This window comes from Natrix helvetica (genome assembly GCF_964273705.1).
Source record: "Natrix helvetica genome assembly, chromosome: 7".
Taxonomy (NCBI): domain Eukaryota; kingdom Metazoa; phylum Chordata; class Lepidosauria; order Squamata; family Natricidae; genus Natrix; species Natrix helvetica.
This window is the reverse complement of record NC_138558.1, coordinates 74249203-74275305: the sequence shown is the minus strand read 5'-3', so window position 1 is coordinate 74275305 and position 26103 is coordinate 74249203. Positions and strand designations below refer to the sequence as shown.

Below are 26103 nucleotides of genomic sequence, written 5' to 3'. Positions count from 1 at the left end.
CACAATTGCAACCATTATGGCATCTCCAAGATCACGTCATCAAAATGTGGAACTGACTCGTCCCAACTGTGGCCAGGAAGGTCGTAAAAGGGGGCAGGAACCATTTAACAAATGTCTCACTTAGCAACAGTTATTTTGGGCTCAATTGTGGTTGGATTACCTATAGTTGAAAATGTCAGAAAAGAGATGATTATCTTTGAATCAGGAGTACGTAAAAATTCAAAAATTCATACTTAAAGCTTAGAGAGCACCAAGGATCCCAGTGGAGCTGGCAGGAGTCGGACAGTGAGGAGGTTGGGGAGGAGTATGGGCCAGTCCTGGAGGCTGGGGAAGGATCGGACAAGGACTCTGTTTCGGAGGCAGAGAGGGGGGCGAGGCCGTCTGGCAGTAATCAGGTGCCTTTGGAGTTAGACAGCAGTGAGGCAGAGGAACAGCTGGAGCCTGTTCCCAGTGTGCGCATGCGCAGAGCTGCCAGAAGAAAAGAACAACTCAGAAATCAGGGTCGACGTGGGAGTAAAGCCACAGGTGTACAAAGGGCCCCTCCCAGAGGAAATAAAAGAGGAGCGAAAGAGGAGGAGGCTTTTGCAGGAAACAATTCGTTCGTTCGGTCGTTAGATTCGTTTCAGGAGTGTGAAGATCTGTCCGTGAATCTCAGAGACTCTGTGCCCAGTCTTTCCTTGAACAGCACCTTATTTGGACAATATTTACATGGCAACTTTCCAAGCTAGATAAGGTCTGTGGTCATAAATATTCCTTTGAAAGACTTTTTGCCAGGCCTTGGCTGAATGTGAATGAGAGGAATTCACACTCATTTAATAAAAGGGGTTTTGTCGGGACCAGGAATCTGCCTCGGGCTTTTTGGGAAAGCCACGGTCAGAACAGCCATAACAAGTAATGTCATTGTACACAATAATGAAGTAATAAAATAAAAATAAGGTTATTATTTATGTATGTATTTGTACTGTGAGGGAGGTGGGGAGTTGCTAAATTTGATAAATAAATACATTTAAAATCTTCCTGCACTGTACTCCTTCCAAACGCCACGAAACCAAAACGCCACTCATTTTAATCAATGTTTATTTATAAATGTAACATTTACTATAAAAGCAGTTGCATTTTTAGACAATTTTCTTCCTTCCCAGAGCATTTTAGAATAAATATCATTAATAGAGATTAGTGTAATAATTGGTATTTTGAGACTTTGGTGATCTTGTCTGTAACAGAAGTCCCCCCTTTCGGCTTTCCAGCCATATCAGTCATTATACTGGGTACAGAATTAGTTCTAAATAACAAGAATAATGGATCATTTAGGAAGTGCCGAGAATGAAGGAGATATAAAAATAATTATGACACGGTTATGTCTGCCATCTAGAGAAATGGAAAGCTACATACAGTTTTTTTGGGAACGCTTAAAAAAAAACAACTCCGTTACAGTTATAATATTGCCATGTAAATCACTCTTTAAAACATGTGTTTAGTATTTCAACTCGCTATATAGTGAATTGGTTTTTTTTCTTGACACTGCTCTTAAATCTCCCCGCCTCCCCCCCCCCAAAAAATAACTGAAATAACCTATGGGTCACATTGTGGGAGCCTGACGAGAGAGCTATTTTCATAGAATAATGAAAAATTTAAGAAGATGAGGAAAACCAGAGTATTTTAATCTATGCTGGTGATTAAATCGGTCATTATGGAGAAAAGCCGACGTAACAGAGGAACGTCCCCATGTGGTCACTGCAAATGGCCCGCACAGGGGGTCCTCGACTTACGACCACAATTGAGCCCAACGTTTCTTCTGTTAAATGAGTTTGGCCCCATTTTATGACCTTTTCTGCTTCAGCTGTTACGTGAATTGTTGCCATTGTTAAGTTAGGAACACGTTTGTTAAGTGAATCTGAAGGTCGCAAAAGGGGATCGTGGGACCCCGGGATACTACGACCGTCGTAAGTAGGAGTCAGTGGCCAAGTGTTTGAATTTTGATCACGTCACCATGGGGGACACTAGAACGGGTGTAAGTGCGAAAACCGGTCCTTAGTCACTTTTTTTTCAGTGGCGTCGTAACTGAACGTTCACTAAACGAACGGTTGTTAAGTGGAGAACTACCTGTACTGGCCTCTGCTTTGGATTTTATCATCATTATAATTCTATTCAGGGTTTCTATTAAAGGTGGACTGGGGATTTATTACAAGGGGAGCCCATTTTACGCTCTCACTACTTCCTCAGAGAGCCAAAGGGGGAATTGGAAATTTTGGATAATCTCAAATTATCGCCTACCATGTTAAACTGGTTACTGCAGAATTTCCATTTCACAGTTAACTGAGATTTCCACCTCATTATAGAACCGTGATGGGGAACCTATGGCCCGGGCGCCAGAGGTGGCACACAGAGGCCTCTCTGTGGGCACATGTGCCTTGGCCAGCTGCTCTCCTGGCTTCCGGAATGCTTGGCCAGCTGGTTTTCGTGTGCGCTGGAGTGCCGGAAAATGGCCCGAAAAATGGCTAAAAATAGGCTATTTTTCAGGCTGTGATTTGGACCTTTTCTGGACCATTTTCAGCCTGTTCTTCAGGCCATTTGTGGACCAAAAAACGGCCTGAAAATGCCCCCAAAACGGCCCAAAACATAGCCAGAAGACGCCCCAAAAATGGCTAGAGAACAGGCCATTTTTCGGGTTGTTATCTGGGCATTTTCTGGCCATTTTTGGACCAAGAAATGGCCAGAAAATGGTCTGAAAATGGCTCAAAAAACGCCCTGAAAAACAGCTTGAAAATGGCCTGAAAACAGCCAGAAAAATAGGCCATTTTTCGGGCTGTTATCTGGGACTTTTCTGGGCCATTTTCAGGCTGTTTCTTGGACAAAAAAATGGCCAGAAAATGGCCTAACAAATGGCTTGAAAATGGCCTGAAAAATGGCCACAAACAGGCTGCTGTTCAGGCTGGTTTTTGGACCATTTTCAGGCCATTTTGGACTAAAAATGGCCTGAAAACGGCCAGAAAAACAGCCAGAAAATGGACAAAAAATGGCCTGAAAAACAGCAGGAAAATGGCCTGAAAACAGACAAAAATGTCCAGTAAGCAGGCCATTTTTCGGGTTGATAATCAGGCCTTTTCTGGGCTGTTTTCAGGCTGTTTTTCAGGCTGTTTTGGGGCCAGTAAACGGCCCAAAAACCAGCTTGAAAATGGCATAAACAGGCCCAAAAAACAGGCATGCGCGAACCAGTCAGTCCTTGCTTTCTGGTTCACCAGTATACGCGAAGACCAGCTGGGCAGTGCGCGGAGGGTTTCCGGTGCTGTGGCCACGCACATTCACACACATTCTGGTTTGGGCACTCAGTGCCAAAAAGGTTTGCCATCACTGTTAAAGAGTAACTGCAAAAGGGGCGTGGTAATGTTATTTATTTTCCCGGTAAAAATGAAACACAGAGTCTTTATCTTAGTTTAAACCCGAAACGGTTAGCAAAAGTCGGCTATTAAAAAAAAAAAAAAAGGTGACATGATCCGTCAGATAGTTGCAGAATTGCTGAATGTTTATAGCAGGGGTGTCCAAACTTGGGAACTTTAAGACTTGTGGACTTCAACTCCCAGAATTCCCCAGCCAGCTCTGCTGGCTGGGGAATTCTGGGAGTTGAAGTCCACAAGTCTTAAAGTTGCCAAGTTTGGACACCCCTGGTTTATAGGGTTGGTTTGGTGAAAATGCCAACATTATACGCAGATGATCTGTTACTACAGATGGTTTTAGGTTTTACGTTTTCAGAGACGCCGTGACCGGAAGGGCAATAATTTATTGAGAGAATCCCTACCCTCCACGGAAGGCAATGTTAAGTAAAAGGTTTTTCAGAATTAAAATGTGTTTTATCAAACTAGCCTGTATAAAAAAAAGTCACCTCTTTAGTAATAAACCGAAAAGGTGATCTCTACAATGCCGCTCAACCTCCCCCCACCCCCCACCCCCGAGAACTCAATTAATGAAAGTAATATATCGGCATATTAGATAACATCTTGCAAAGTTCGCGCAGGAAACAGCAGGGATTTATTGCCTTTCCGTCCCTTTCAAAATATCGGATCTGAAAATCAAGCGTCACCGTTATTTTGGAAGGGGCTTTTGCTGGGAGGGGAAAAGTGCTTAACCGTGCAGCCACAGACTTCATACATGTAACGTAAGTGAACGCGGGAAATCAAAGGATGTATCGCGTGAGGAGAGAGGCGTTCAAGGCTCTTTCGACCCATGAGCTGAAAGAGGGAGACGGAGAGCTAAGGAGTCCTTGGATTTGAGCTCTTACACGCCGAACAGCCTCAGGACACAAAGGAGGATGGTCCCCCCGAGGAGATCATCTTACGCGGAACTGAGATCCTGGTCACAAAGTGGTTGGCTGGCCAGCAGCTACGTTTTGGGAGAAAGAGAGAGAAAGAGGAGAGGGGAGGAAGTAAGAGAAAGGAGAGAGAGGGAAGGAGAGAAAGAAGAGCAAAAAGGGTAAGGGAGATAGAAAGGAGAGAGGGGGGAGAGAGAAAGAGAAATGAGAGGGAGAGAAAGAAGGGTAAGAGAGAAAGGAGACAGAGTGAGAAAAGGGCGGAGGGAGAGAGGAGAGAAAGAAAAGGGGGGAGAGGGAGAAAAAGAGAGAGGAGAGAAAGAGGAGAGAGAGGGAGAGAGAGTAGGGGGAGAGAGGAGATGTATTTATATCATAAAACAATGCTACAAACTGAAATAAGGCAAGACGACCTACCCATCAAAAGGTACAACAGGCTCAAATAAAACAAGACCAATTTGTAAATGCCCGACTTCCTCCATTTTTTGAGTTGAGAATTTCCAACTCTTATGGACAACAACGCTGTGCCATCCCCACCTCCATTCAGCTATAAGCATTTGCCACTTTTGCAAATGAAGCAATTTACCGTGGTGTGATCCGGAGGTGGATTCCTATCAGTTCGGATCAGTTTGGCCAAACTGGTAATGGTTTGCCGCCCTGGATCATCGGAAACGGCAGCCCGGTTTTTGCGGCAGCCCCCCCCCCCCCGTTTTTTAATGTTCTGCACATGCGCAGACCTATTTATGGGCAACTGCGAATGCGCGGAAGAATCGTGCTCACACCGAACTGGCAGTAATGCCGGGAGCAATCCAACCACTGGTGTGATCGTATCCATAAAGCTCAGTTGGGGCAAACTGAGAGGCTAAAAAAATTCCTTTTGGGCTAAACCCGTGAAAGAATCAAGGTGTTTTTGCTAAGATCGGCTTCGGATACTTACTTCTGGATTTGATGTAACAATCACTGCAGGTGAGAAGACCGCTTTTGATCCGGACGTCCGTTCCAGTTTTTGCGTCTCCGACTTGTCCCTTACAAATTCCGCACTATTGCATGGGCAAAGAAGGAGGCATATTTTTTACTTCGCTGCCCTTAACGGCGACTCTAATGAGAATCTCTAACGAAGGGATTAGATTTCATTTTTCTCTCTAGTCCCAAATTGCTTCCGGATTTTGTGTTTGCAATGAGAGACAGAGGGAAAAAATGAAACTTTGATTCTATTTTTTGTAAATTAGGACAGGCGTATTGTTACCGAAATGGCTTGGACACATTGCTGTGTAAAAACAATACAGTTGTAGTTGTAATGTTGTTACTTTTGACTGCGCCAAAGAGTCAGAAGTTGGTGCCTTCCCCCCCACCCCCTTTTTTTTAATACTAAAGGTAAAGGTTCCCCTCGTACATATGTGATAGTCGTTCCTGACTCTAGGGGGCGGTGCTCATCTCTGTTTCAAAGCCGAAGAGCCAGGGTTGTCCAAAGCCGTCTCCGTGGTCATGTGGCCGGCGTGACTCAACACCGAAGGCGCACGGAGCGCTGTTCTCTTCCCAACAAAGGTGGTCCCTATTTTTCTACTTGCATTTTTACGCACTTTCGAACTGCTCGGATGGCAGAAGCTGGGACAAGTCACGGGAGCTCACTCCATTACGCGGCGCTAGGGATTCGAACCGCCGAACTGCCGACCTTTCTGATCGACAAGCTCAGCGTCTTAGCCGCTGAGCCACCGCATGCGTTTCATTATACTATACCCGCTCTTTTTCCCTCTGCTTACTTTTCCACGTTTTTTTTTTCCCTTTCTATTTTATAAAAGTTTTTATAAAAGTTTTAATTTGAGAGGAGCACCTACCCTGAAGCACTGAATATGGAAATACAGACTGAGGGTTTCAATAATCATGGCAGCTCCTTTTCCAAGGGGGAGTCCACAGCTGGAGCAGAGCTTCTTCCCACTGATTGACCTGAAACGATAAAACGGGAGTTGAAGCCTTTCCAGGGGCCTTCCGACATTCCACGAACCCTCAACTCTATGACCAGAATCGAGCGCATCCTTTTTCTTGCTAAGTGAAACGTCAGTTAGGTTGGGTGTTGCCCCCATTTTACGACATTACTTGCCACAGTTGCTATAAACCAGGGGTGTCAAAGTTGATTTCATTGATAAATAAATAAAACGACAATAAAAACATTTTCAACCTTGAAGCTGGTCTGGCCGAAGCCATCTTTGGGGCTTCAGTGTTGCCACATTGGAGCTGAGGGATAGGGAAGGTGGGGATTAGAGATAGCTGGGGTTTTGTAGCCAAAATAAAATACTTTCTCCTGAGAACCAAGGACAGTCTCACACTTGGCCTGAGAAAGGAGGAGCAAGGTCGCCAGGCAACCAGACAGTGTCTTGATTGGACCAGGTGACTGATTGTTTGCGGTTGAGAGAAAACATTTACCATATTTTTTGGAGTATAAGACGCACCAAGGTTTTGAAGAGGCAAATTAAAAAAAAAAAGTTTTTGCACTCTGCAAACCTCCCCAAGATGGCCCGTTTTTCGCAAAAACAGGCCCGCTTTTTTTAAAATAAAAGGGCATGAATAGCCTTTAGGAGGCTTGTAGAGTGTGGCTGGGGGCGTTGTGGGGGGGGGGGGACGAGCAAAAAATGGCCCATTTTTTGTGAAAACGGGCCCATTTTTTGTCAAAAAAGGGCAATAGGAGGTTTATAGAGTGCTCCTTGGGGCTGGGGGGGGGGGGAGCAAAATTGAACAAAAAATGGGCCGTCTTTTGCTCATTTCTGCCCTCCCCAGCCCCCAGGAGCACTCTGGAAGCCTCCTAAAGGCAATGCACGGCCATTTTGGTAAAGGGGATGGGTTTTGGAAGGCAAAAAATGCTGTATTCAGTGTATACAGATAAATCTGTATACAGATTTTCAGCCTCTTTTTTGAGGGGAAAAAGGTGCGTCTTATACTCCGAAAAATACGGTACTTTTAATTAGGTGAAAACCACGGGTACCTTCAGAGTCGGTTTTCACCAGATCTGTGCCAATACGATATATCCAATTAAAGCTATTCTTTGAGGAATTTACCTGCCCTGGGTCTATTACTTGGAAGCCTGACAAACACAGTATTTATTATTATTTATTTTATTTCTTTGCACTTCTAGACCGCCCCCTCTCCCAAAAGGGACTCAGGGCGGTGTACAGTCCACACAGCAAATACATCATCCACAGTAAAATTCATTAAATAGGTAAACAGATGAATAAATAAATAAATAAATATGGAGGAGGTGAAAGAATTAAAAGAACTGTACAGCAAGAATATAAATATGGCTTTAAAACCCCTAAAATCAATTAAATTTAAAACAATATCCTTAAAATACCAGTTAAAAATATATTTCCAGGAGGTAACAGTTATAACAGTTATAATTATGCCAGGCCAGCTAATCGGAACAGGTGAGTCTTCAATTTTTGGAAGTCCAAGGTGGTTCTAATGTCGGGGGGGGAGGTCATTCCAGAGGGTTGGGCCCATCACAGAGAAGGCCCTACTCCTTGGCGCCGCCCGCTGGCATTGCCTAGTGGACGGCACCTGGAGAAGCCCCTCCCTGTGAGAGCGAATTGGCCGCAGGGATGTATGTGGGAGTATAGAAAATAATAATAATAACAACAACAACAACAACAACAACAACAATAATAAACCTAGGATGCTGGATGATACCTAGGATGCTGGTAGCAACCCATATCAACCATTAGCACTAGTTAATGGTATTTGTGATGCATTTTTGAAAGTTCAGTTGACTGAGTTTCATGTTTAATGAATAAAGTATATAATAATAAAAACCATGATACCCAATACGGTGGTATTATACACACACACACACACACACACACCTAATCACCCATTGTTTAATTCTAACATTTCACTGCTATTCATATTTTTATACTTATTTAGTAGTACAGTCATTCAAAATCTAATTTTCCAATTCTTCGTATCTCTTTTATTAATTTATTATCCTGATAGCTATCAAACTGCTAAGATAATTTTCCAACCTGCACAATTCTAATACACATTATTGAAATATATTCATAAAGGTATTTTTTTTACTCTATTTTCCCTTATCCATCATCTCTTACCCACACCTGAACCTTTAATCTTATTTCCCTTTTAGTTTTCCTCCCATATTTGTCGCTTAAGCCTCTCCCCCTCTCTATTTGATTATGCAATCCAACTTTTTCTTCCAACTCTACCCTTTCCCACTGTCTAATTCCAGAATTGGTTGAATTTCCAAAGGTGTAACTTTCTGCTTTACAAAAAAGGTGAGGGTGGGAACGAGCTGTCCCCAACTTACAGAAAAGAAGCAGGCACCAAAGTTTCAGCCCTTGGATCAGTGACATCATCCTATCATGGTGAGGCTTGCTCAAATCTTAGCGCTTCAGAGCTGCGTTAGCAGATCTGCAGTGATTCACTGACATCTACTGACCAAATTCAGAACTGTTGAGAACTTTCTCCAGAAAATGTTTTGCTCTCTTTGGATGGGAGGAGCCAGAAGATTCCAGAGAGGAGACTGTCTTCAAGTCAACTCAACAGGTTGATCCTGGATTGTTTTGGACTCTAACTTAGCAACTGGTATGCCCAGCTCCTGAAAAGGATGGGAGCTCAGATGAGCATTTTGGAAGTCCACCATAGATAGCTTCCAGAGCAATCAATGCCACAGCTGGTAGATACCTTTTTCTGAGGGTTGAGTTTTTGCAAAAACAGACTTTCTTGGTTCAAAAAACCCCCACATTTCTCATTGTCACCACTTGAAGGGGATAAACCACAGGGGGTATTCTACCAATTTGGACTGGTTTGCCTGAACCAGTGGAGGAAATCGTGGGTGCTCTATTCCAGGGTAGTAATTATATTGAATTCTATGGTACAGGGCAGTGATGGTGAACTTTTTTCGCCTTGGGTGCCAAAAGCACGCCTGGATGCACTAGCGCACTCGCAAGCCCACTCCCATAATTTAATGCCCCCCTCCCGTGCCATGCCCTCTACGCATGAGCATGACCCCCCACCACCACCCTGCTGCCCTGTGCATGCACGGACAGTTTTCTTGGAGCCTGGGGAGGGCGAAAACATCCTCCCCGCCCACCCAGAGGCCCTCCGGAGGCCAGAAATGGCCCGTTTTCCGACTTCCAGTGGTGGGCCCGGTAGGTCCGTTTTTCGCCCTCCCCAGGCTCCAAAGGCTTTCTAGGAGCCCGGGGAGGCGGAAAAATGATCCAACACGCAAACTGGAAGTTCGGGAATGGACCTCTGGATTGCCCGTTGGGCGGTTTTTCGCCCTCCGGAGGGCGAAAAACAGCTGAAAATCAAGGCAGAAAATCAGCTGGCTAGCGCGCAGATTTGCTGACAGGGCAACGCCTTGCATGCCCCCAGAAATGGGTCCATGTGCCACCTGTGGCTTGTGTGCCATAGCCTTGCGATCACAGGTATAGTGCAATATTAATGCCATATTGCATTTTCAATTTCAATTATACAGCAGGTGAAGGATGTGTGTTTGTGTTTTTATTTTTATAGTTATAATGTACACTGAAGATGGTATTTAATTTCGTACAAGGTGCAATGACAATAAGCTAAACTAAATTAATCTAATTAAACTGATTAGGGGAGGAGCTTCCTGGAGCTATGGCGGTCTACCCGTGAGCTCCGTATGACTGCGGGGCTTGCCTGAGTGAGCAGGGAGTGCTACTGGTCCTCTATGCCGACTGTGAGGACCGGGTCCAGTAAAGGACCACCCTGGCTTTCCATCATGACCCTAACGGGTCTCCAGGGTGGTCTGGCGATTGAGAAATCCGAAGAAAACGCGAGAGGTGAGAGAGCCGGAGAAGGGGAGAGGGAGTCAGCGCCGGCCGCTGCTACTGCTGCTTCCGCTGTGGAGACGCTGGGTGTGGGACGGCATGGGATGGTGGGGCGAAGCCGGCTGGCATGTTTGTGAGTGTGTGGAGCGGCTGGGCGAAGCTGGAGTTATGCAGGCTACTGGCGGTGCTGGCGGTGCCTGGAGGGGCCGAGGAGCCTGGCGCCGGGAGCCCTGGAGGCCTGACGAAGCGCCGAAGCGCCAAAACGTCGGCGGGAGGATTGGAGGCCGGCTGAGGCGTCGGAGGCTGGTGGTAATGGCCCCTGGGGCAGGAGTGGTGCGGCGCGGCGACTCGAGGCGCCGAACACATAGGGGATATACAGGGAAAGGCAATGGCGGCTGCTGGAGCGAAGGAGAGGGGAGGAGCGAAGGTAGTGGCTCTTCAACGCTGGAGACTTGGTAAGAGGAGGGTGGCTCAATGCTGGAAGTCAGATAGGAACTAGGGGGCCTGTCGGTGGCCAGCAGTAGACCTTCAGTGCCAGAGGTGACAGAGGTGATAGAGGCTTGGCAGGAAACCATCTGCCCCTGCCTACCTTGTTTTGATCTTTTGCCCCTGTTGACTACCACCAATCATCTGCCTACCACCTACCACCTATCTACCACCATTGACCATCTGCCCCCTGTTTATTATCCCCGGTTTACCATCCACCAACCACCTGCTCCCTACTGTTTTTCTACTGCCCACCTATGTTCTGACCATCTGCAGACTGATTGACTGGTCTGCCATATCCATCATCCCCACCTAGGACTTTGGCTCTTACCATCGGTACCCAGGCTCTGGCTTTCTGCATCTCTCTGCATTTTACTGGACTCAGTGCTGTATGCAGCACCTATTTTAACATCTTTTAAAGTGATTTTAACATCTGTAGCACCCTCAACCGATCTGAGGCCCTGCTGAACTATGGTTTATTCTTACTCAAGGGTAGACCTGATTTTATTGCGGGAGTCCCCCCTCTCGCAAATATGGCCCTCTGCCCTTTCGAGGGCCCACCTTGATGACGGATGCATCAATCCAGAGAGGTGGAGGAAGAGGAGGCTCCGGGGGTTTTTGTGCAAATGTCTTTTAAATGTTTTAAGGGGATCCAGGGGGGGGGGGGTTAGGGGTCAGCCAGACCAGGAAAGGGAATAGAGCCAGGCGAACAGGTGGGACTGAGGAGGAAGAGAGCGGAGTGGGGGAGGGGAGTCAGTATGACGTTCCTTTAGAGGGTTCCTATATCCCAACGGTCGTAGGAAGGGGTGGATGCGAGGACAGAAGAAGATTCTGTAGTCGGTTGGGAGACCGTCGGCGCTGGATACGCCCGGTCGTTTGTACCAACCCCCGCACTCTAGGTGGTCAGGGTTTACAGAGCCAGGGCATGAGGCTGATGTTGTGTAACGCAAGGTCCGTTGTTAATAAGGCCCCCCTCATCCATGATCTGGTTTCTGAGGGGGAGCCGGACCTTGCAGGGATCACGGAAACCTGGTTGGGCCACGAGGGGGGTTTGCCCCTCGTGGAAATGTGCCCACCAGGATACCGTGTATTCCATCAGCCTCGTGCCCGGGGTAGGGGTGGCGGGGTAGCGGTCATTATACGGGAAGTCCTGGCACCGAGAGAATTCGCCGTACCTCAGATATCCGGATGTGAGACTCTAGGTGTGAGATGGGGCCCAGGGAGTCAGTTGGGCCTGCTGATTGCATACTTGGCTCCTCGCTATGCATCAGCGGCCCTGCCAGAGCTCCTCGAGGTGATTGCGGAGGTGGCGGTTGAGACCCCCAGACTATTAGTTATGGGGGACTTCAACCTGCCATCGACGGGTGAATCATCCGAGGTAGCTCGGGAGTTCATGGCTTCCATGACAGCCTTGGACCTGATCCAAATAATTCAGGGCCCCACACACGAGGGAGGCCACATGCTGGACCTTGTTTTTATCTCTGGTCGATGGAAGAGTGATCTGGGAATAGGGGATCTGGTTATTACTCCCCTGTCATGGTCAGATCACTCGCTTCTCCGACTCGACTTCCCTGACGCTACCCCCCATTGCGGGGAGGCGGAACCAGAAGATCTTAGATGGTTCCGCCCCAGGCGACTGATGGAACCTGACAGGTTCCAGACGGAGCTTGGGCCACTTCCTGTAGCCCTGACCCGCTCCCGGACGGAGGACCTGGTGGCCGCATGGAATAGTGCGGCGGCTGGGGCCTTGGACCAGGTGGCGCCCTTGCGGCCTCTCCGGTGGCAGCGAACCACCCTGGCCCCTTGGTTCACCGAGGAGCTGAGTGTGATGAAGCGCCACAAGAGACACCTAGAGAGCAGATGGAGATCCTCTCGCGCCGAATCTGACCGAACACAGGTAAGAGGCCATTTACGGACCTACCTTGTGGCACTAAGGGTGGCTAAATGTCGATATTACGCCACCCTTATTGCGTCTGCAGAAAACCGCCCTGCCGCCCTGTTTCGGGTGACCCGCTCCCTCCTTTCACAGAGGCCGCGGGAAGCCCCTTTGCAGGGTAGGGCAGAGGAATTTGGAGAAAATCTGCAGGACAAAATCGCTCAGATCCGGAGTGAATGGGTCCCCTTCAGTGATCCTGGGGAGACACCGGAGGCGAGTCTTGAGGTACCACTCTGGGAGGAGTTTGACTCTGTTGCTGCCGAGGATATGGACAGGCTACGCGGGCGACTGCGGGCCACCACATGTTTATTGGACCCGTGTCCCTCCTGGCTTGTACTGGCAGCCTGGGAGGTCACACGAGACTGGCTCCTGGGACTGGTGAACGCCTCGCTGAGGGAGGGGTTCCTACCAGCCGCCTTGAAAGAGGCGGTGGTGAGGCCCCTACTTAAGAGGCCTTCTCTGGACCCAGTAGAGTTAGCCAATTATCGTCCTGTCTCCAACCTTCCCTTCTTAGCGAAGGTTGTTGAGAGTGTGGTGGCGCAACAGTTCCCTCGACACCTGGAGGAAATTATTTATCTAGACCCGCGCCAGTCCGGTTTTCGGCCCGGCCACAGCACTGAGACGGCTTTGGTCGCGTTGGTGGATGATCTCTGGAGGGCGAAGGATGGGGGTTGTTCCTCCATCCTAGTCCTGTTAGATCTCTCAGCGGCTTTCGATACCATCGACCATGGTATCCTACTGCTTCGGCTGGAGGGGATGGGAGTGAGGGGCAGCGTTTTGCGGTGGTTCTCCTCCTTCCTCTCCGGTCGGACGCAATGTGTGTTGACGGGGGAGCAGAGGTCGACCCTGAGGCCGCTCACGTGTGGGGTGTCACAGGGGTTGGTCCTCTCACCTCTCCTGTTCAACACATACATGAAACCTCTGGGCGAGATCATTCGAGGATTCGGGGTTGAGTGCCATCTGTATGCAGATGACACTCAGCTATATATCTCTACCCCGAACCACCCCAACGAAGCCGTCGAGGTGATGTCCCGGTGTCTGGAAGCCGTCCGGGTCTGGATGGGTGACAACAGACTCAGGCTCAACCCTTCCAAGACGGAGTGGCTGTGGCTACCGGCACCCCGCTTTAGCCAGTGTGTTCCATCTCTGGCCATCGGGGGGGAACAATTGCCCCCGGTGGATAGGGCACGCAATTTGGGCGTCCTCCTAGATTCCCGGCTGTCGCTAGAGGATCATGTGACAGCCGTGGCTAGGGGGGCGTTCCACCAGGTTCGCCTGGTGCGCCAATTGCGCCCCCTACTAGAGCGGGACGCCCTTCGCACAGTCACTCAGGCCCTGGTGACTTCCCGTCTTGATTACTGCAATGCTCTCTACATGGGGCTCCCCTTGAGATGCACCCGAAGGCTCCAGCTGGTTCAGAATGCAGCCGCGCGGGCTATTATGGGGAGTACTAGGTACTCCCATGTAACACCGTTCCTGTGCGAGCTGCACTGGCTGCCTGTGGCTTTTCGGGTGCGTTTCAAGGTGCTGATTGTCATCTTTAAAGCGCTCCATGGCTCGGGACCTAGTTACCTGCGGGATCGCATTCTACCCTACACATCCCTGCGACCAATCCGCTCTCACAGAGAGGGGCTCCTCCGGGTACCTTCCGCTAAGCAGTGCGGGCGGGCGGTGCCTAGGAGTAGGGCCTTCTCTGTGATGGGCCCAACCCTCTGGAATGACCTTCCCCCCGATATTAGAACTACCTTGGACCTCCGCTCCTTCCGTAAGAAACTCAAGACCCACCTGTTTCGACTAGCCGGCCTGGCCTAATTGTAATTACAAGTAACACTCACTACTGACCTTCCTGAATGGCTTTTTAAATTTTAAATTTTGGGGTTTTAAATTGGTTTTAGAATTGTTTTAATTATTTAATTAGTTTGGGTTATATATACAGACTGTATGTTTGCGTTGTTCTGTCTGGTGTTTTATGTCATGTTTTTGTTGTTTTTATATATGAACGGTCTGTACACCGCCCCGAGTCCCTGCGGGGAGAGGGGGCGGTCTATAAATTTAATAAACCTTAATAAACCTAACCTAATTTAATCAATCTAATCTGGCCTCAAATCAGATGGAAATGGAATTAGAAAATTCAGTTGCATCTAAGCAATGCTGGCTAAATTTAGGGTTAATGTTGAGCAGCCCTCTCCTCTGATGTTTAATCCATGTACCTGAATTCTTGAAAAATAAATCAGTAAATAAACTAAACAAATTGGCTGCATTCAATTCTGCAATCTCTCGTCCAGTTTCTGATGTGTTACATCCTCAATCTAAGATGTGCCATTTCTACTAACTATCTGCCTGATGTCAGTTCTGCTATAAATTAAATGTTTATAAGCTGCCCAGCATCAAACCAAAACGTTCAAAATGCACTTACCGCCTAACTTCTTTTGGGGAACTGTCTGGCTGGCCCAAATTATATCCCGGCTGTGAATCTTTTTGTCTGATGTCCGAAATGCAAGGGCTTTGTTCGGCTGGTAGCGGCTGCTTCCACAGCACATCTGAAGGGGAGGATTTTAAGTTAGGGAATGAGATGCACAGAGCAGTTCATAAGGAAAACAAGTCTTGACCTCTGCATAGTTATACAGCAGGAGGAGGAGGAGGAGGAGGAGGAGGAGGGAGGGAAAGGAAAGAGGAGGAAAAGGGTGGAAGGGAAAGAAAGAGGAGGAAGAGGAGCAGGAGGATGGGAAGGAAAGAAGGATGGGAGAGACAGAGATGGAGACAGAGAGGGAGGGAGGGAGGGAGGGAGGAAGAAAGAAAAAGAAAGAAAGAAAGAAAGAAAGAGAACAAGAGGATGGGAGGGAAAAATGAGATTGATGGAAGAGACATAGATCGAAAGAAAGAGAGGGAGAAAGGAAGAGAAAGCAAGAAAGAAAGAAGGAAGGAAGGAAAGAAAAGAGGAGGAACAAGAAGATGGGAAGGAAAGAAGGATGGAAGAGACGGAGATGGAGACAGAGAGGGAGGGAGGAAGAAAGAAAGAAAAAGAAAGAAAGAAAAAGAAAGAAAGAAAGAAAAAGAAAGAAAGAAAGAAAGAAAGAAAAGGAACAAAAGGATGGGAGGGAAAAATGAGATTGATGGAAGAGACAGAGACAGAAAGAAAGAGGGAGAGAAAGGAAGACAAAGAAAGAAAAAAAGAAAAAAGAGGAGGAACAAGAGGATGGGAGGGAAAGAATGAGATTGATGGAAGAGAGAGACAGAAAGAATGAGAGGGAAAAAGAGAAAGGAAGAAAAAGAAAGAAAGAAAGAAAGAAAGAAAGAAAGAAAGAAAGAAAGAAAGAAAGGGGGAGAAACAAGAGGATGGGAGGGAAAAATGAGATTAATGGAAGAGACAGAAAGAGAGGGAGAGAAAAGGAGAGAAAGAAAGGAAGGAAGGAGGAACAAAATAATGGAAGGGAAAGAAGGAGGATGGAAGAGACAGAGACAGAAAGAAAGAGAGGGAGAGAGAGAAAGGAAGGGAAAGAAAGAAAGAAAAGAGAAGAGGAGGTGAGGCGACGAATGAGATTGATGGGAGAGACAGACAGAGAGAAAGACTGGGAGAGAGAAAAATAGAAAGAAAGAAAGAGAAGAGGAGGAAGAAAGAAAGAGAAGGCGAAGGATAAGAGAAAAAGAAAGGAGGAAGAAAAAGAAGGAAGAGGAGCAGGCCTTTTCAAAATTGTACAGAATTGAACTATTTTGTCTTTTAAGGGTGGAAATAGACCTATCGCTAAGACGAGCTAAAGAAAGAAAGAAAGAAAGAAAGAAAGAAAGAAAGAAAGAAAGAAAGAAAGAAAGAAAGAAAGAAAGAAAGAAAGAAAGAAAGAAAGAAAAGGAATCCAAAAAGCATGCTAGCATGTTTCATAAAGTGTACTTAATTTACCGTTGACATTTCCATGTTTTAAGTCTGCATTTTACAGCTCTAGAAGTACGTTCTACTTGGTGCAAAAATTCATACATTTCGTTCCCACCAGGGAGGATGCAACACCAGTGAGGACAAAACAAGATCAGTAGTTAAAAAGCCAAAACTTTGATATTTTCAAGGTTTTTTTTTTTAAAGCACAGGCATAAAGCTACCACTGACCTGGGCATAACGGCAAAGACATGTTGTTGGGAGATCTGCGTTCTGGGGTGGGAATTTCATCTTTCTGTCTCCAATTCAGGCCATCGAGATATTCTTCCTTATTCACCGTGCTGAAGAGCAGAAAATAAATTGTAGAAAAGTGGAAAGGTGAAAATAAAGGTAAAGCTTCCTCTCACACATATGTGGTACTTGTTCCTAACTCTAGGGGGCGGTGCTCATCTCCGTTTCAAAGCCGAAGAGCCAGCGCTGTCCGAAGACGTCTCCATGGTCATGTGGCTGGCATGACTCAATGCCAAAGGCGCACGGAACGCTGTTCCCTTCCCACCAAAGGTGGTTCCTGTTTTTCTACTTGCATTTTTTACGTGCTTTCGAACTGCTAGGTTGGCAGAAGCTGGGACAAGTCACGGGAGCTCACTCTGTTACATGGCACCCGGGATTCGAACTGCCAAACAGCCAAGCTTTTTGATCGACAAGCTCAACGTCTTAGCCACTGAGCCACCACGTCCCTTCTTTCTCCATCTTATCCTAAACCAAATGTCCATCTCTCCTCTCACGGTTCTCCTTCGCTCCTACATTTTTCCTCAGACACGTCCCTTTTGAAATTTCTTTTTTTCTTACGCACCTTGAGTTCTCCTCTCGCGGTTGACATTCCTTATATTTTGCGCCATCTTGTTCATGGAATAACGTCTTCAGTTTTGCCTCTTCATTTGGCTTCTTATCGTCTTCCGAGTAACTTAGATCTATCAAATTCTACCGAAATAAATATATAAGGTTTACCTCAGAGGGATGACATCTTTCTCTCAGTGGTCTTAACGCCTACTGCTACAAGAGCTAAGCCTGTAAAACCACAATTTGGTATCCTATCTAAGAATTCAATCTCATTTATCGTCTTATTAAACTTAAAACTATGCAAAGTCTAAAATTGGCCCGTAAGTCAGATTTCTTTAACGCAAAGCAAACGATTGGCTCTAGAGGTCAAACGTTGATCACAATCGCCCTGCATTTCCCAACAACTAATACCAATAATTAGAGGAGATTTGCAATACTTATTGACGGTTGAAGAATTGGAGGGGGGGGAATCATTTAAAAGCAACTTAGAAATATTGTTTAAAAGCAACTTAGAAGTGAGGAGAAATTTCCTGACAGTTAGAACAATTAATCAGTGGAACAGCTTGCCTCCAGAAGTTGTGAATGCCCCAACACTGGAAGTCTTTAAGAAGATGGGGTTGGACTAGAAGACCTCCAAGGTCCCTTCCAACTCTGCTATTGTATTGTATTGTATTGTATTGTATTGTATTGCAATTGTATTATATTGTATTGTTAGATGATGATAGACAGATAGATAGATAGATAGATAGATAGATAGATAGATAGATAGATAGATAGATGATAGATAGATGACAGATGAAAAGTCAGTCTCCCTGCTAGAAAAATTCCATCATAAAACAACATTTGGAAACAACAAGATAGTACTTTAATTAATTAATTTATTTATAGGATTTATATAGCCGCCCACTCCCGTTCAGTGACTCTAGGCTCCTATGGGGAAGAAAAAATATTAAATTCTGTTTTTGACAAGTATCAGAATGTCCACAGAATTGCAGAGTCGGAAGGGATTTTGGAAGTCTTCTAGTTGCATTCTCTGCTCAGACAAGAAATCCTACACCAGGAATGTCAAACTCTAGTGATGCAGCACCCACAATTTCTGGTGGCAAGCTGTTCCACTGGTTAATTGTCCTCACTGTCAGAAAGTTTCTCCTTAGTTCTAGGTTGCTTCTCTCCTTGATTAGTTTCCATCCATTGCTTCTTGTTCTGTCTTCTTGTGCTCTGGAGAATAAGTTGACCTCCTCTTTTCTATGGCAGCCCCTCAAATATTGGATGACTGCTATCACGTCATCCTTAGTATTCTCTTTTTTAGACTAGAAATCCCCAGTTTTTCAACCGCTCTTCACATCAGTTTTTCTTAAAGGCTAGGTTAAAATAAAAGCTTTATAGCAATAGCACTTGGACTTATATACTGCTTCACAGTGCTTTTACAGCCCTCTCTAAGCGGTTTGCAGAGTCAGCCTTTTACCCCCAACAATCTGGGTCCTCATTTTACCCACCTCGGAAGGATAAAAGGCTGAGTCGACCTTGAGCCCGGTCAGGATTGAATTCCTGGCAGCCAGCAGAGTTAGCCTGCAATACTGCATTCTAACCACTGGGAGGGAGGGAAGGAAGGAAGGAAGGAAGGAAGGAGGGAGGGAGGGAAGGAAGGAAGGAAGGAAGGAAGGAAGGAAGGAAGGAAGGAAGGAAGGAGGGAGGGAGGGAGGGAAGGAAGGAAGGAAGGAAGGAGGGAGGGGGGGAGAGAAGGAAAGGGGCTAGCAATAGCACTTAGACTTATATACCGCTTTACACGCCTCTCTTAAGTGGTTTACAGAGTCAGCCTTTTGCCCCCAACAATCTGGGTCCTCATTTGACCAACCTGGGAAGGATGGAAGGCTGAGTCAACCTTGAGCCTGGCCAGGATTGAATTCCTGGCAGCCGGCAGAGTTAGCCTGCAATACTACATTCTAACCACTGGGAAGGAAAGAAGAAGGAAGGAGGGAGGGAGGGAGGGAGGGAAGGAAGGAAGGAAGGAGGGAGGGAGGGAAGGAAGGAAGGAAGGAGGGAGGGAGGGAGGGAAGGAAAGGGGCTAGCAATAGCACTTAGACTTATATACCGCTTCGCAGTGCTTTACAGCCCTCTAAACGGTTTACAGAGTCAGCCTCTTGCCCCCAACAATCTGGGTCCTCATTTGACCAACCTGGGAAGGATGGAAGGCTGAGTCAACCTTGAGCTGACCAGGATCAAACTCCTGGCAGCCAGCAGAGTTAGCCTGCAATACTGCATTCTAACCACTGCGCCACCATATTCTATAAGGCATCGTCTTAGAAAAGCTTATATTTTGGGGCCATCACCCGTTTTAGCCTTAAGCTCCTCTTGCGGACGCACCATAGTTCTGTTGCCATCGGTCAGAGAAGACGACGTAGACAGGGGCTCCGCCGAGCTTGAAGCCAGCATGAATGGCACTAGGGTATCCTCCAGGATCTTGCGTTCCTAAAGAAGAGAAGATGGTCAAAGTCCATGAAGATTCTCAAGACACCCAAGTGGAGTTGTCTGGAAGTTGAGGACTTCTTTCATTTGAAACACTTCACTGCTTATCCAAGTGGCTTCTTCGGACAGCTTCTTCGCTACTTGGATAAGCAGGGAAATGACTCAACTTCCAGGCATGGTGTTGGGGCCCACCAGGTTCGGACAGTGAGGAGGTTGGGGAGGAACCTGGGCCAGTCCTGGAGTCTGGGGAAGGCTCTGATGAGGGCTCTGTGTCAGAGGCAGAGAGGGGGCCAGGGCCGTCTGACAGTTATCAGTTGCCTTCGGAGTCAGGCATCAGTGAGGCGGAAGAACAGCTGGAGCCTGTTCCCAGGGTGCGCATGTGCAGAGTTGCCAGACAAAGGGAACAGCTAAAGAACAGGGGTCGACCTGGGAGTAAGGCCACAGGTGGACGGTGAATGGACCCTCCCAGAGGACATAAAAGAGGAGCGAAAGGGGAATGGAGTTTGCAGGAGACAATTCGTTCGCTTAATCGATTCGTGACTCTCTGAGACTCCTTGCCAAGTTTTGCAGAGATCGGCCTGGCAGCTCTCCAAGTCAGATAAGGTCTGTGACTGTAAATCCTCCCTTGACTTTTGAAGAGTTGCCTCTTCAAAAAGCACCTTTGGGACACTATAAGTAGTCCTCAACTTACGACCGCAGCTGAACCCTAATTTTCTGTCATTAAGTGGGACATTTGTTCAGTGAGCTTTGCTCTCTTTTACGACTTTCCTGGCCACAGCTGCAAAGTGAATCGCTGAGGTTGAAAAGTTGGCAACCCGGTTGTTAAGTGAATCTTGGCTTCCCCATTGATTTTGCTTCTTGGAAGGTCACAAAAGGGAATCGCTTGGGACACAGCAACGGTCATAAGTACGAACCGGTTGCCAAGCACCTGAATTTTAGTTAGATGATCGTGGGGATGCAACTAAGGTCCTAACTGTGAAAAACGGCCATAAGTCAGTTTTTCCAGTGCCGTTGTAGTTTTGAACGGTCACTAAATGAACTGTTGTAAGTCGAGGACCAACTGCACATAATTCAAATGTGTTCAGACCAACCTTCTAGAAAATAAATTTTAAAAAGGGGAGAAAAAATTAAAACACTTTTGGGAATAAAATTACAAAAGCTCAAAAGGGCAAGGGTGTGTACTGAGTTGGAGACACACGCCCCCCCTCCCCGCCCCCAATCACATCTCGGGCTTCGTACCTCTTCATAATATTTGCGTTCCTCTTCTTCCACTTCCTTCTGTGCCTTTTCCCACTCTTTTTTCAACTTCTCCTGCTCTTTCTGGTACCTTTCCTAAGAAAAGAGTAGAGCAACACAAGCTGTAAAGCAGGAATCCTGGCCAGGGGTGGGACTGAAAAATGTTAGCGATCAGTTCCCTGCCCGTTTGCCGAGTGGGCGTGGCCATGGTGGGCATGGCCTCCTTCACCCCCACCTGGCCCCAGAAGCTTCCCTTGAGCCTCTGGGAAGGCGAAAACAGCCTCCCCCAGGCTCCGGAAGCTTCCAGGAGGCCTATTTTTTATCTTCCCACAGCCTCCGCGTGGGCCCTGACTTACCTGGCATGAGGAACGGGCCACGTGGAGACTCCTGGGAAGGGCAGCTCTGGGTGGGCAGGACCAGCCAGTCCTTGCAACTAGCGGTTCGGCGAACCAGATTAAAATTAACATCTATTTCACCCAAACCCACCCCCGATCCTGGCCCAATGCGGTGGAACTGTGGTAGCTGGATCTATGGAAGAGCTCCTAGTAAAGGTTTCTTTCAAAACTTTCTCTTTTTTAAAAATGTTTTTTATATAATTTTATTTAAAGTTTTTTCTTAAACACCCATAACTGCTTAGTGGACAGTGTCTTGTCTGGGTCGATGCACTTTATACATAATACCAATAACAAGACTATTTAAATATACATAATCGTAATCTTTCCACTAACATTTACATATACATGGTAATTATAGTATACTAGCTGGATACCCGTGCTTCGCGACGAAACTATGTGATCGGGCAATGCAGGAGAAATCTGGTTCACTCCGGTTCAATCCGTTGGCTCAGTGGCGCTCGGTGACTGAAACATATAAGGGAATATCGCTCCCGCCGCCTTGAATCCGGAAGCAGTTCCATAAGCGGATGGCGTAGACATTTTGGTGAGGTACCAAAGTTTCATACTGTAAGGAGCCCCAGACCGCTCATGAGTGAAGGAGTGGAACGTCTGCCAGTTTGAACTGAGGCAACAGAATGTGAGGCAACTGGCAGTTGGAACAGAGTTCTTTTCAGGTGGGGAGGGGGAGTAGAGCTCCTTAGCATCAGAGCGTTTTAATTAGTGTATAAGAAATACTAATGATCTGATGGTCATTTCGACAAATCCTTTCTTAGCAAGCACCTAGAAGCCAAGAAGAACATACGTGATGAATTTCAAGTTTGTAGGCTTTACGGTTCTCCTTCACTCAGGAGCGGCCTGGGGCTCCTTACAGTACTAAATGTCGCTAACTCACCAAAAAGTCTACGCCCTCCAGCTATGGAACTGCTTCTGGATTCAAGGTGGCGGGAGCGATATTTCCTTATGTGTTTAATCACTGAGCCAACAGATTGAACCGGATTTCTTCTGCATTGCCCGATCACATAGTTTCGTGGTGAAGCATGGGTGTACAGCTAGTAAGCATATATCAGAAAAACGAATCAAAACCCGGATCTACCTGAAGTAGCCGTTCCTGTTCCTGCTGCCACCGTTCCTGGCGCCTACGTTCTTCTTCCGGATCCCAAGACCAGCAAGTCGAACGCTTCAATAAGTTTGATCAAATATACAATTAGCAGCATATAATGCAGCCCCGCCCCTGCATATTTTAACCCCAAATCCTTCCAAGTTATCTTATAGCAGGGGTGTCAAACTTGATTTCATTGATGGCATCAGGGTTGTGTTTGACGTCGGGAGGGAGGCGTGGCCAGGGTGGGCGTGGCCAGCTTTTCATCACTCGTGTCGGGGGTGGCTGTGGTAGCCCAGGCGCTCTGCCGGTGAAAACGGACTTCTGAGTTCTGTTTTTGGCCGAGACGGCCTCCTGCAGCCCTCTGCCAGAGAAAATGGAGCTCAGGGTCCAGGGGGACGGGACGTGAAGTCCTCACAAGCTCTGTTTTTGGCTGGGACAATCTCCTGCAGCTCTCTGCCAACGAAAATGGAGCCCTCCCGAACTCTGTTTTCTCTGGCAGAGGCACTGCAGACCGGACTTTTGCTGTTTCCAAGGCAGCCTGGCGCACCGGATCTAAGCTTCCCGTGGGCCGGATCTGGGGCCCCGGGCCTTGAGTTTGACATCCCTGGTCTACAGGTAGGTTTGTAAACCCCTCCTTGGCTGATCCTTCTTCCTGGACAATCGTATTTTGTAGTTTTCGGTACGGAGAATAGTGCATAAGTACACTAAAGTGCCTCTTGTCCCTGTCATTGTATTTTTATATATTTTTTCTCCTTTTATTCTTGTTCTCATTTTTGTTTGACATAAATAACTGTGGCCAGGAAGGACATAAAATGGGGCAAAACTCACTTCATAAAGGTTTAGCAGTGGAAACTGTGGTCATAAGTTGAGGACTATCTGCAACATATCAAAACTGGTAGGGGGGGCATCCACAGAGGAGACACGCAATCACCTCGCTTAAGGACCGTCACAACTTGTGACTTGTAATGGGCAGGCTTTGTAGTCCTTGGTCAAGATCTGCTTGTAGGCTAACTTAACAAGTTCAAAGTAACCATAAGTTCAGCCCTGATCAAACACACGATACCGGATAAAAATTAAATTGCTTAAAATCTGTCAAAAATTCTCATAAGACATTTCAAGACGTCCAGTAAGATCAACGTACGTTTGATGTGTCCCTGTTCTCAGCGGCGGCTGCAGAAAAAAGAAAAACAGCTAAAATTAAAACTTTTAAACCTGTTAAATGTTTTTTTTTAAGTTTTTAAAATTGATTTTCAATTTTAAAAGTACAAACATTTCATCTGTCCTTACAGTGTGTGGTCTGGGTGCAAATATTTCTGTGTAACATCCTTCCACATATTATAACACATTGAACAATTATACATTGTTTAGCTCTTCATTTCCTTCATAACATATCTTCTAAAAAAATACAATAATAACTTTAAACATAATTATTCTCACCATACTCATGTTATCAGTTGTCATTTTATTCTTATATTTATCTTAATGTATTCTCTATTCTTATTGTGTTCTTCCTTTATTCCCAATTTCTTTTTTATTCTCCAACCATTTGTAAAATGCTTCCCATTTCATATAATAATCAGTTTGTTCCTTTTCCTTAAGTGCTAATGTTAGTCTATTCATTTCTGCACATTCCAATATTTTCCTAATCCCCTTCTCTTCAGTAGGAATCTCTTCACTTTTCCAATAGTGTGCAAATACAATTCTAACTGCTGTTAATACATGGATACCGTATTTTTCAGAGTATAAGACACACCAAGGTTTTGAAGAGGCAAATTAAAATACAAAGTTTTTGCACTCTGCAAACCTCCCAAAAATGGCCCGTTTTTCGCAAAAACGGGCCCATTTTTTTTTAAAGGGCATGAATAGACCTTAAGAGGCTTATAGAGTGCTCCTGGGGACTGTGGGGGGCAAAAGTGAGCAAAAAACGCCCTCCCCAGCTCCCAGGAGCACTCTGGAAGCCTCCTAAAGGCAATGCATGGTCATTTTGGTGAAGGGGATGGGGTTTCGGGAGGTAAAAAATGCTGAATTCTGTGTATAAGACGCACCTAGATTTTCAGCCTCTTTTTTGAGGGAAAAAGATTTACGGTAATTAAATATATATTCTCTTTAAATGTTCAACAAGCGTGCCGATTTTACAGTTTCCAAAATGACCAAACCATTTGAAACAACGAAGACGATAATATTCATGGTTAAAAAAAGGAAACCTTGTCAAAAAACACTAGTGAAGTCTTGTCTGGTCTGATTTGTCACTCTTTGCATAAACCAGGGGTGTCCAAACTTGGGAACTTTAAGACTTGTGGACTTCAACTCCCAGAATTCCCCAGCCAGCCATGCTGGCTGGGGAATTCTGGGAGTTGAAGTCCACAAGTCTTAAAGTTCCCAAGTTTGGACACCCCTGGCATAAACAAAGACAACAACGGCGACAGAATCTGGTGGCGTTTTGGTTTCAAGCAGACGCCACTACGGCAGGGGTGTCAAACTTAAGGCCCGCAGGCCAGAGGTGCCCTACGGGCTGCTTAGATCTGGCTGTGTTGACCTAGGCTTCCCCAGCAGCAGGAAACCGAGTCCTCGTCCCGATAAACCCCTTTTATTTAATTTACAGTATATTCCTCTCAGGTGAAGTCCCGGCTCACAGTCATTCAAGATAATTCACAATTACCGACCTTTCTCAGGCTTGGAGAGTGGCCAGGCCGATATCTTTCAGACGCTGCAATACTTGGCAAGAATGCAGGAATGGACTCGTGGCCTCCTGCAAACTCCACTCCCCTGTCGCTCCTCTTTTATTTCCTCCGGAAAGGGCCAGTCACAGTCTACCTGTGGCCTTACTCCCAAGTCGACCCTTGTTCCTCAGCTGTTCCCTTCATCTGGCAACTCTGCACATGCGCACTCTGGGAATAGGCTCCAGCTGTTCTTCTGCCTCACTGATGTCTGACTCCGCTGATAATCGTCAGACTCCAGGACTGGCTCATGTTCCTCCCCAAACTCCTCACTGTCCGAATCTGCTGCCATTTCCGCTGGCGGGCCACAACACTGGCCCGTGGACCTGGCCTGGGAATATCAAAGGACTTGCCTCTTGTCAGCCAAAACGAGCTGCCTGTTTCCGGCTAGCAGAGTGCTGCAGTAGGCCGTCCAGGCTGAAAACGGGGCGCAGAGGGGGCGTGGAGCATGGGAGGGTGCTACAGGAGGCGTTCGTCCTGTATCCCTCCCGCTCTTCGCCCCCACTCCCACCCGGGCTGGCCTGAGGAGGAGAACTACAATGCTGATCCGGCCTCAGAGAAGTCCAGTTTGACACCCTTGTACTACTGGATGCAGAAACACGGCGTCATTTATGGTTTTTCAGAACTGGTTTTGGGGAAAGAAACTAGACATGGCAGCTTTGTTTATGCCTAGCTAGGAAATTTACCTTTCTGCTCTTGTAGGGGAGCATCCTGCAAAGCCCCGTGGCTTGTCTCCGGAAGAGAAAAAGGTAGGTCTTCACCTGGATTCGGAGCCTCCAAGGTATCTATCTGGACCTGGAACAATTCATAAAGAACATCGTTAGCACATCGTCGAAGTAGTACTACTCTTCTGAAGTTGTTCAAACCAGAGCTATGTTTTACTGAGAATCTATCTATCATCTATCTATCTATCTATCTATCTATCTATCTATCTATCTATCTATCTATCTATCTATCTA

General features: G+C 46.7%; 1 protein-coding gene across 1 annotated transcript in view; it reads right to left on the bottom strand.

Moving 5' to 3' along the window:
- Positions 1–1060: 1060 nt before the first annotated feature.
- LIMCH1 (LIM and calponin homology domains 1) overlaps positions 1061–26103 on the bottom strand; it is a gene marked incomplete at its 5' end in the record, with an annotated part of 198638 nt that continues 173595 nt past the window's right edge. The window contains 12 exons of the mRNA XM_081959722.1: positions 1061–2534; positions 2946–4377; positions 5238–5340; positions 6136–6244; positions 14940–15063; positions 16620–16729; positions 17242–17369; positions 19593–19697; positions 20934–21026; positions 22419–22502; positions 23569–23597; positions 25831–25939. Of these exons, the coding sequence (XP_081815848.1) occupies positions 4352–4377; positions 5238–5340; positions 6136–6244; positions 14940–15063; positions 16620–16729; positions 17242–17369; positions 19593–19697; positions 20934–21026; positions 22419–22502; positions 23569–23597; positions 25831–25939 (1020 nt within the window). The 3' untranslated portion in view covers positions 1061–2534; positions 2946–4351. The remainder of the gene's footprint in view (positions 2535–2945; positions 4378–5237; positions 5341–6135; positions 6245–14939; positions 15064–16619; positions 16730–17241; positions 17370–19592; positions 19698–20933; positions 21027–22418; positions 22503–23568; positions 23598–25830; positions 25940–26103) is intronic.